The 10,281-nt window shown below is 38.0% G+C and overlaps 2 protein-coding genes across 2 annotated transcripts; one reads left to right on the forward strand and one right to left on the reverse strand.

Annotated features, from left to right (window-relative positions):
• Positions 1 to 1,175: 1,175 nt before the first annotated feature.
• LOC116247625 (protein CLP1 homolog) lies at positions 1,176 to 5,958 on the reverse strand. The gene is made up of 10 exons (XM_031619849.2): positions 5,736 to 5,958; positions 5,265 to 5,333; positions 4,981 to 5,103; positions 4,307 to 4,548; positions 4,069 to 4,207; positions 3,907 to 3,963; positions 3,107 to 3,241; positions 1,762 to 1,997; positions 1,628 to 1,672; positions 1,176 to 1,552 (listed from the first exon to the last, which is right to left on the reverse strand). Exons 1-10 carry the CDS (start codon positions 5,931 to 5,933, stop codon positions 1,465 to 1,467), a joined length of 1,332 nt encoding a protein of 443 aa, XP_031475709.1. The 5' UTR covers positions 5,934 to 5,958; the 3' UTR covers positions 1,176 to 1,464.
• Positions 5,959 to 6,878: 920 nt separating this feature from the next.
• LOC116247731 (uncharacterized) lies at positions 6,879 to 10,281 on the forward strand. The gene is made up of 2 exons (XM_031620011.2): positions 6,879 to 7,305; positions 10,029 to 10,281. Exon 1 carries the CDS (start codon positions 6,991 to 6,993, stop codon positions 7,255 to 7,257), a length of 267 nt encoding a protein of 88 aa, XP_031475871.1. The 5' UTR covers positions 6,879 to 6,990; the 3' UTR covers positions 7,258 to 7,305; positions 10,029 to 10,281.

Below are 10,281 nucleotides of genomic sequence, written 5' to 3' on the forward strand. Positions count from 1 at the left end.
AAATTATGTCTGTCAGTATAGCATGATCAAAATTCATAGTTTAACGTAACTTAGTTAAATTTTCAAAAGGGCTTTGTTTTGATCCAGCCTTTTACAAGCAAAGATTTGTCTATTGTTTTAACTTCATACCAAGGAAACTTTCACATATATTTTATCGTTTAAATATTAATTTAAAGGAGAAGGATTTCATCATAATTAGTTTGAAATTTTTGCGTACGTCCTTTTGTCACTAGCATATCAAAAGATTTATCATTCAATTTTGTGTTTTCCTTCCTATCGACAAATTTAAGATCTCCCAATTAGTAGCTGACTCTTAAGGCTTCTAACTTTCTGTACATTGCCTCACTTCGTTCAATTAAACCATTCACTTCGTTGCAGTTTAAAAGTAAGAATGTTATGATCGCCCATCCAGATGAAAAAAGAGTAATAAAAAATACAAATTTGAGACTTTTTTAGTTCTGGAAAACTTGGTTGACTTGATTGGTCTTTAAAAGCAACGATTTTTTGTATATTCCGAGAACTGATTTTATTGTCGGCAACTTCAGTTGCAAATAAAAAACGGTCAGTAGACTCAGGAATGTTCACTCATCCTCTTTCAGAAACTTTCACTTAATAAAATTCTCAGACCGTTCTCGAGTCGGTGGATGAGGTATTATAGTCCAACCTCTGACTTGACTGATTGTCTCGGATTTTCATAATTGTTATCACCAGATTTGGTAAACTGAACTACAATTAACCAAATATAATTATGTATCAGATGAATCGCATGAACATCATTCAACCAGTAACTGGATCCAATTACATGAAAACGTTCAGCTTTGGCACTTCGCGAATCTGAGACCAATTCCAATCAAGCCAACTGATCAGAAACATCACAATTCGCCATATCAAACCTAGCTTTGATCGCTTTTACGTTCTTGCACCTTTTCCGGCAACCAAGAAATTCAGTCCGAGACCTCTACGAAAGAAGTGATGATGCCATTACAAGTCGATCCTGACACGAGAGATCCACACAGCATTACTATGCATATCAGGACAAGAATTCGCAGTACTTTTTACGGAACAATCGTTTGTAGGAATAAAGGCAATTTGTAAATCCAAATAATTCAGTTCCTGATAACTCAATCATGTTACATTCCAAAACAAAGGCTACCATACCTTATCATCCCCAAAACTAAGTTATTGATCTCATATGGTATATTGATTATCAAGTATTGATGCAACACTTCAAATTTACAGTTGCCTGCTGCTCGCAGGTCGCCTTAACTCAAAGAAAGATACAAAAAAGAAGCGTTAAAACTGACGGATGGATTTAAAACACCACAAAATGCACTGTAAGTTCAAACATGTGTGGTCTAGGCATCCCCACTTTTGGGCTTTTCTGATGGAGCTTAGTAACCTATTGGAACATTCCTCTGAATTAACTTGTGCTAGCAGAACCGTCTTGTGTCACTGGAAGACTTCTTAACTTTCAAACCACGTCAGCATCCCAACAAGCAAAAACCGACTAGGTAGTTCACCAGGACAAGGTGCGAGATATGTTATCTTTTTCCTGCCATTGACAATTTATAACCTCATCTAAGACTGTCACTCAGTGGAAGTGTGAAAAAATGACCAAGTAGCATACCTTTGCATATCGATATCTGTTATATAGATAAATCCAGCAACATTGCTGCATGATGCAACAAAGTATTTGAGATTAGTTTCATTGACAACCATGCGCCACAAACCAGGCATTAAGCAATTCAAGAGAGATCATACCTGGAGATCACTTGATCAGGTTCCTTGGCATATGAAACCCCAAGAATTTGGTGGAGCATGTCAAGACTGACGCTGGCAGGTGCCAGGCGTGTAGGATCAGCTAAGGGCTCTGCACCTACTGGGAGTGCTGAACGGGGCGCCTGTGGCCCACCCCCTAACCGGAAAATAGTTACATCATTGAAACTCACAACGTTGGAATGAGGGGAGAGGTCATTGGAGAGACCATAAAAGTATTCCTGCAAGCAAATAACTGGTTAAAGAGCAAAAGGGATTATTCAAAATATCAAATGTAATGTCAGGGATCAAGTAAAAGATCACCTGAAAAGCAAGAAATTCAGAAGATGCTACAAAAATACTGTGCATGAAAAACTGGGTCAGTTCTTTTCTGAGAGCTAGACTCTTCTCCAGATTTTTGTGAACCATATGACTTGGACTAAGAAAAATAATTCCACCTACATCTAGTTGTGATCTTGTGAGCACCTAATTCTGTTGACATGTATGCATGTGCATTTTCTAATCATTCAATTATCAAAAAACAGGAAAGGCATGTCTTTCCGCACAAGAGATACTTCATTCCAGTGCCATAAAGTTTATGAAAAAAACTGTATATAAACTCAGCCATGTATGGCTTGCAACGGTTAGTAGCCAATACTAAAACTACCATATATAATTGGGAACTAAGCCATATCTTTCAGTGTCAAGGGCACAATCTGCTTATGTACAAATATGCATTTGTACTTATACCCAATGATCTAGCGATAAAACAGTTTGGAAGATACTTTCATGTCAACTTCTGTCTTTCACACTACTTTCTTCAGCAAAAGGTTCACATGCTTTTGAGAGAAAAATAAGGAACACATAACGTTATCAACCACCAATATCACAGAATCTCATCAAATAATGCATAGCTGTTGATCAAATAGACATACTTCAAGCTAAAGGAAAAGAAAACTACAAAATCAGTCCCAAGATTGTGAATTTGATTTTCACCATGGGCAGACATTTCATTTGTTTATGCATCAAACACACTGTGCTGTCTAACAAACCGGCTCAAAAATATATTTCAAGTATTCATTGTGCTCATGCAAAATGAAATGGTGCCTTGAGAAACTCTGGCCTATTGTATGGCCTTAAAGCCTGTGATATTATTTTTCACATCCAAGAAGAGTAGGAGACAGGATATTCCAAGAACAGTATCATATATCATAGCATGCAACTGATGTATCTCAATAAAAAATAACAGATTAGAAGAGCAAATGGAACACAAAATGAAGAAAAATATTGATCAGTTCCAAATAAAATAACGGAGGCACATTCAGAATCGACCAAGACTTAAAAGAAATACCCTTATCCTGTGGTTTCTCGCCTTCTGCCGGAATTTTGGGTTTCTTGAAACAACACCCCCAGACTTGTGAAGTTTGACAACGTCCACACTGCCTTTGGTCTTAAGTACATCTTTAAGCATGCTATAAAGTTTTTCCTGTAAATATCATTAAGTCAAATATAAGCCCACATTAACTCAAATATGAGCCACACTATAAAAACAAGCAGCAAACATGAAATAAAATTTCTTAGAATAAAAATAGCTCTTAACTTATGAATAACAATATGCCCTCTGCCAAATGTTCTATTTGCAAAAGTTATAACATTGTAACTTACAACAGTTTATGCCAGATGAATAAATAGCAACAACTATCAACATTTAAGAGAAAGAGAGTTATTGCTGCATATAAAACTATGAAGACTCTTAAGTGATACTATAAGCTTTAAGTTTCTGATTTAACCAATGTGTTGCATGAAACGAAACTTAAATGCTGTAGCCCCTCAAACAATGGCTCCTGAACATGCACATGTTTTGGATGACAAGTGGCTTGAATCAAGAAGTGAAAACTATGATTGCATAGGCTACTATGTCCAGGTCTCTTTAAGATGACATGAAAACTTCGAGCCTGATTCCTGATTAACATACTTGCCCTTGCAATCCTGTTCCCAATATCTTGTTTTTCAGAAAAATTATTGGAATTTCAGGTTACCTTGATCTATGATTTATTGTTCTATATTTTGAGGTAACAGTAAACTTAAGATACTAATTACAAACTTGACTTTGATACCCAAAGTTAAAAGAAACATGAAGCAACTGAATACCTGCCCCAAAACCAACACGACATCAGCATTGAATGCCTCAATGGCATGAAGCAGCAACTGGACAAGATATCAAAAACAAATAAGCGGAGCAAGAAGAACTAATGAGTGCTTAGCATGATATTTAAATACAGAAAAATGATCGTTTTATAGAATGAGAACCACCTCATATCCAACACCTTCAACCCAACCCATCGTATTGATCACCATGCCTGCAGCTCGAGCTTCAGAATTTCCTGTAAACTGCCTCTCTAAGGTTTTTGCAAGTTCCTTCACAAGCACTTTGTATAAATCTGCATGACCACTTTACATGGAAAACAGGAAGGATACATGTTGAATTGACAATAAGAACAGAATGCAATTAAAGAGGGGTGAAGGTAGTGAAGCAACAGAAACCAATCACCTTGGACTAACGTGACCAAAAAAATAGACAATAGGCATCTCAAGAGGAATTCCCTCAACAGGATCTATGGGCATTTCAATTGGAGTGGCAGCAATGCAGCCGGGAATGGTGATTGATCCTTGACCAATATCCAAATCCACAAATGTTGGCTTCCAACCTTGTTTTGAAGCCCAACTTAATAGCATTCTTGACAATGTACTCTTGCCTGAATCAGTTGGTCCTACAACAATCACCCTTGGGCCCTGCATCATAGAACACATCTAGCTTAAAATATAAAATTAACTTTAAAATTTAATCAAATTCATATAAATATCATTATGTCTGAAAGTTAGTCACCGAAAGTCATGTCATTCAAAATTTCAAATCGTTATAACACATCTGCATGATTCATATACGCACACCATAAGTAGACTATGCATGTACGAACACGCAAAGGGACATGCATATACAAGCTCATGTATGCAAGCGCACATGCAGACGCACATACATCTGCCTTTCTAATCGTATGACTTTAATGGTACACAGTCGCGTTGCAAGAGATCAGTCCTAAACCGTTAAGAAATGAAATTTTAAGATGCCGTATGCAAGCCAATCCCCAGAAATTTTCCTTACATGCTAAATTTTTTAAAAAGGAGGTATCAAATATCAAAATGCAACATGTCATGAGCAAGTACCTGCGATTCTTTCTGAACTGGTAGCGACACAGAATCAGCAGAAGCAGTTGTATAAGCTTCCTTTGCACGAGCCCTTCGGCCATCCAGTATAGCATGCACATTCACATAACTAATCATAGGTGTCTATTCACATACAAACATAGAATCAACGAACAAATCCAATAAACCAGACCACACATTTCAATAGGATAGGCGTCGATTTGAAAATGAAACAAAGTACCGGAGTCATGCCCGTAAGGGTGCCTAAAAAATACTACGTGATTTCAATGCTGTGAGCAACATACCTCATCGGCAACATATTCAACTTCAGTAGTGCCATCCACATCCAAGGTAGCACCATTCCAAGTGAAAATCTGGAAGACAAGCATTCAAGTGCAAACTTTATAGTTAGCTAAACGGGATAAGTGCAAAAATGACTTCCACAAATTTGTCGACTGAAAACGAAGAAATGTTGCATCCTTCGCGAAGAGGAGGAAAACTTCCGTTAAATCATCATCATGTTTCCGACGGAAGACCTAAAATGTTTCTTTTATCGTCAATGGTTCGGACGGGAAAGTTCAAATTGTCGTGAAGTTGGAATGGTTCTCATTGACTATATCAGGAAAAAGACCACCAAGAAACTTCAAAAGCCATAGAAATGCAAACGAAAAATCTAAACTTCGCAGTCCCCAAACCCAGGGACACACTCATAGTACCCAGAGAGAGCCGAACTGTTGAGAGAGAGAGAGAGAGAGAGAGAGAGAGGGCACACGTACAGCAAATTTGTGCAAGGGAGGGAAGGAGACCCAGTTTTCTGGGGGAAGCTCTGTACCAAAGATCTCAGCTGTGCCGGAGGCGAGGCGGATGCGAATTGGGGAGTCCGCCCCCACCTCTACCCTTAGCTCGCTCTCCTTCACGAGCTTGAACTGCCTGACGGTGGAACTCGCGCCTGTACCCGCTACCCCCATCATCATCACCCGCCCCCTCTTCTTCCCCTTGGTAGAAAGAAATAACTGAAAAAAATTTACGAATTTTCATAGTGGCGTTTTAGAAAGAGATTCTTTGTATAGAGGACACGTCTAGGGAGTCATCTTGGAAAGTTACAACATATTTATTACCATTACTAAGAAATTCTTAGGGGACATTGGTTTTAATCTTCCAAGTAATTCAATTAAAATGAGAGTTGATTCTTTTTAAGAGTCTTCCCTTAAAATTTCTTCTCCACACTATTGAGGGGCACTAAGGAAGGGCTTAGATTGTTTTACATTTGAGATTTGAATGTTTGATCTTTATAGAGAATTGGTCCTTTTAATATTTACTTGCCGGAAACTATCTCTTATGCCTTTAATATTTTGATTTATTTAAATGTCCAAATCTATAGTACACCTTTTAGCTTGATCAGTAACTATAGAAATTGCAAGTTTTGAAACTATGCATTTAAATATTTTTAATATGCCTTGCATTGATATGTTTTCAATCAGAAAAGGGGTGTCCCAAAGTGAGATCTATAAATTTGAAAATGGGACTTTTGCAAACTTACGATGCAATTCACGAATTATTCACACATAAAATTTCAAACGCTCGTTATAAATAATTGGAAATCTTACAATTTAGACTTTTAAGAACTTAAATCACCTCAAATCTTAGAAGCCGAAGCAATAGAATAAACCCACACGATGCTAAGTTTTCCAATTGTTTTGGGTTATTGAACCATGGAGTATGATGATCTCTTGATGAGGCAACAAGATCTATCTTCGAAGCATTAAGAGCTTGTGGAAGCCGTTTCAAGTTGAACGAGGTCAATATTCCAAATTTCCAATATGTATTTGATAGCATAAATTGATGAAAAAAAGGAAAAAAGTGGGGAAAGTATCCTATGTTCGTTTTCAGGTTCAGTGCACAATGAAATATTTTCCGGAGTTACAAGACGTCGTGAAATTATACGATCTGATATAAGCTCCCGAAAACCGGGCCCTTTTTAAGTTCTGGATTTTCTGAATCATCGAGAGAAGGAGAGAGAGGGAGAGAGAGATGGGGTTCGTGATGGAGTTCGCGGAGAACCTGATACGCCGGATGATGGAGGACCCCGAGGAGAGGGACAGGAAGAACAGGGAGCACATCTACGCGGTGAAGGCTCGGTGCGACAAGACCAAGGAGATGTGGGCGCTGCCCATCAGGCCCTACGGCTTCTGGACCTTCGAGCGCCACAACGCGCAGCTCGCCCGCGACGCCCAGATAAGCAACGCTGCTGGACGCCGCGACCCCTATGACGAGCTCCTCCTCGACGACTCTAAGTAGCCTCGCCTCTCGGCCTGCCTACTTCTCTTACTGCTTCGCGTTGTTCAGGTAAAATTTCGATGGACCAATTTGATGTTCTGTATGATGCTCCGATTGTGTTTGTTTCTTGGTCGATTCCGGATATGCCAATTCTTTCCCCAGAATTATCCAGGATATTTTTTGGATGTCTTCTGATCACTGCTATTGTGATCCCCAGTGAATTAGAGCAATACCATTGATAATTTCCCACCACTTGGTGTTGAAACAAACAGTTGGTTTGTGATTGGGAGTTCTTAGGGTATTGTGTCTGTTGATTTCCCCCAATCTGGGAACAGATTTTTCATAGACAGTGATTAGTAAGATGGGCTACCCAGGTAAGATTTACTAGGATTTTAGTTTTGCGTGGAAGCATTTATCACTTACCGAAATGCATAACCTTGATGCGGCGATTGCTATTCTGTCTTTGGTTCGTGGAAGCGCATAATCATTTAGTTTTTTGTGTTGTTGAGTCATTCTTTGTATTTCCTAAAGGTTAGCTTAAGAGCGATCCTGACGGTAGATTTGGTGTTGGACTCAACTCAACTCATCTACATGCTTATGAACTTGACCAGTCGGACATTGACTAGTCTTCTTCCATTTGTTATAAGCTCCTGCCTGATCACAGGGATGGCTTGTGAGGGTTGTGCATGGAAATTCTTTTACACCATTAATTTGCCAGAATATTTACAACTTCGTTCTTATCTCTTCAAGCAACCGTTCAACTGATCTGCCCATTTGGAGCAGTTGATCTTTTGCTAACCAGTGATCGTCTGCTGATTTGAAAGATTGTGTTCTTTGCACGTTATAGCTGCATTTGCATTCATTAGTTATGTCTACCTTAATAGACATTTTTAATCTTTTGCTATCTATCCTTAATCTGCTGGTATAAAAACTTTTGTTATTTTTTCATGTTATCGCTGCATTGGCATTTATTGGTTACGTCTACTTTAAGGACAATTTTGATCTTTTTGCTATCCAATGGAATCTGCTGATGTTGGAAATTGCATTGTTTGTGTGTCATAGCTGAATTTGCATTCATTGGTCATGTTTATATCTCAAGAATCCTTTTAAGAGGTTGGGAAGCTGCATCAGTTATAAGGGCCTGGGTTATTTCTCAAAGATAATAGTCATTGGAGGTCAAATTGGTGTTAAACTTTTGGGTCTAGATCATACGAACAAGTTGGGCTTGAATCCACGCGGTAAAAAGAGAAAAATAAGCCGAAAGATGTATAAGTTAGACCAGTGGATGAATATTGTGGGAATATATGACAAAGAGATAAAATAGCAATAAATCTGTTAGTCACATAAGATGAGAAAATGCCAATGGGCAGACCTGTAGGTAAGTTAGCAGCTTTAGGGCTGAACCTATCAGGGCAGTTTCTGAAAAAGATACCTTGATGTTCGTGGGAAGTAGGGGAATGAAGAGCTTGGAGAAGGAAAAGAAAAATGAAAAGGATAGGAAGGAAGTGCATGAAAAGGAAGATGAAAGAAATAAGGAAGTAAATGATTTCACGGTCAATGTAAGGCAAAAGTTTGGCAGATGAAGAAGACAAGAAGAAGGAATAGTGTATCACAGGAAAACCAAAGAGAAGAGAAACCAACCTCAAGAATATGAATAAGAAAGGTACTGTCAGGACCCATGAAGAGGTTTTGTGTTGGACATCTCATAGTGATCTGACCTTTTTATTGAAGTGCATTGCAGCATGGTGAAGAAATAGCATGTGAGTGTGAGAAATTTAATGGCATTAGGTTGATTTGCCATGACAATGTTGTGTACGCCAAAGTAATTTGCAGCTGTTTGAATTCCTGCTCTATGCAATGCACCATTTAACATCAGACTAGTACATCAAATGGTTGCATATGAAATTTTAAGGATGTGCTGTTTTTGTTCCGTGAATGGATGTGTTGTTTTTGTTCTGTGTACTGCTGTGGCATGAAAAGTTTTGGATGCCACTTTAAGGGTTTATTCTAGCTTGTCTCAGCACATCCTAATTGCTGACTGTTATTTGAATGGTATACTCTCTCTTAGTCATGGTTGACTCTTTTATGATTATGCTTCGGTTGATATTATTGCAACTTTTTCTGAAAATATTATTTTAGTGTCCTAAGTCATGTTTTCACATGTATAGTTCTTCATCAAATCAAGTTTCTTTTATATGTGGGTAGGATTAAGTATTTAAAAATCAATTGTCTGAAAATTTACAGCTTAGAACATCTTACTACATGATAGGTAAACTTTGAACTGAGTCCACGAGTAGGCTTTTGTCCATGAATATTCTTACGTGGTTACAGTTTTTTTTGCGAAAAACAAAACATCTGGTTTCTGTGAATTTGAGAGAGCATGTTTAGCTATGACGTGGGTAAGTAGGCCTTTGGAGGGCATGCAATTTATCGTCCATAGTTTGACAACGTGACTAGCTTGTGTTTATAATGCATGCAAATGCAAAGCAGTTACAAATAGACGAGAATATTAATCCACTACTGGTCATTTCCACTGTGGTTACCTACTGTTGGTATGTCCAATTTGCATAGGATTATACCTGATTTTCAAATCAGTGATTTCTAGGTGATGACAATGAGCACAAGAAAAATGAAATAATAATCTTTGTGAATTTATCAGGTTGGTATTGTTTTGTGCATATGTAGGTGACGACAAATTGCTTAACCTGTTCTTTATAATGTTTCATATGCCTTTTTCCTTCTACTTGTCTGCATCATCTTGATTTATGCTTCTTGTGTCTTTATCGATGCAGGAAGGTGCAGGTGCAATAAAAACACCTTGATGGATCCATATAACATTGTTAATCGATTGTCTTCAGTGCAATCTGTTACTTTTGGACAATTAAACTCAATGGTTAGACTGCATGGAACTGTTTGAAATTAATGACTCAAGGTCTGTCCTGTTTATGGTTAATCTCATGTTATTTCATTGACAATTGTAGCATACGGACACCCACTACAACAGTTCGCATGCTCATACTGGAATCTCATTATCATGTTCTTTAA

The sequence above is a fragment of the Nymphaea colorata genome, chromosome 1 (genome assembly GCF_008831285.2).
Source record: "Nymphaea colorata isolate Beijing-Zhang1983 chromosome 1, ASM883128v2, whole genome shotgun sequence".
Lineage (NCBI taxonomy): Eukaryota > Viridiplantae > Streptophyta > Magnoliopsida > Nymphaeales > Nymphaeaceae > Nymphaea > Nymphaea colorata.

Excerpts from the sequence above, each read along its gene's own strand:
- LOC116247625 (XM_031619849.2), bottom strand. The coding sequence starts at position 5,933 with ATGATGATGGGGGTAGCGGGTACAGGCGCGAGTTCCACCGTCAGGCAG. Across the intron at positions 1,998-3,106 it reads CGAGAAACCACAGGATAAGG|GAATACTTTTATGGTCTCTC; the intron begins GTATTTCTTTTA and ends ATTTGCTTGCAG. Across the intron at positions 1,673-1,761 it reads CCTGATCAAGTGATCTCCAG|CAATGTTGCTGGATTTATCT; the intron begins GTATGATCTCTC and ends TGCATCATGCAG.
- LOC116247731 (XM_031620011.2), top strand. The coding sequence starts at position 6,991 with ATGGGGTTCGTGATGGAGTTCGCGGAGAACCTGATACGCCGGATGATG.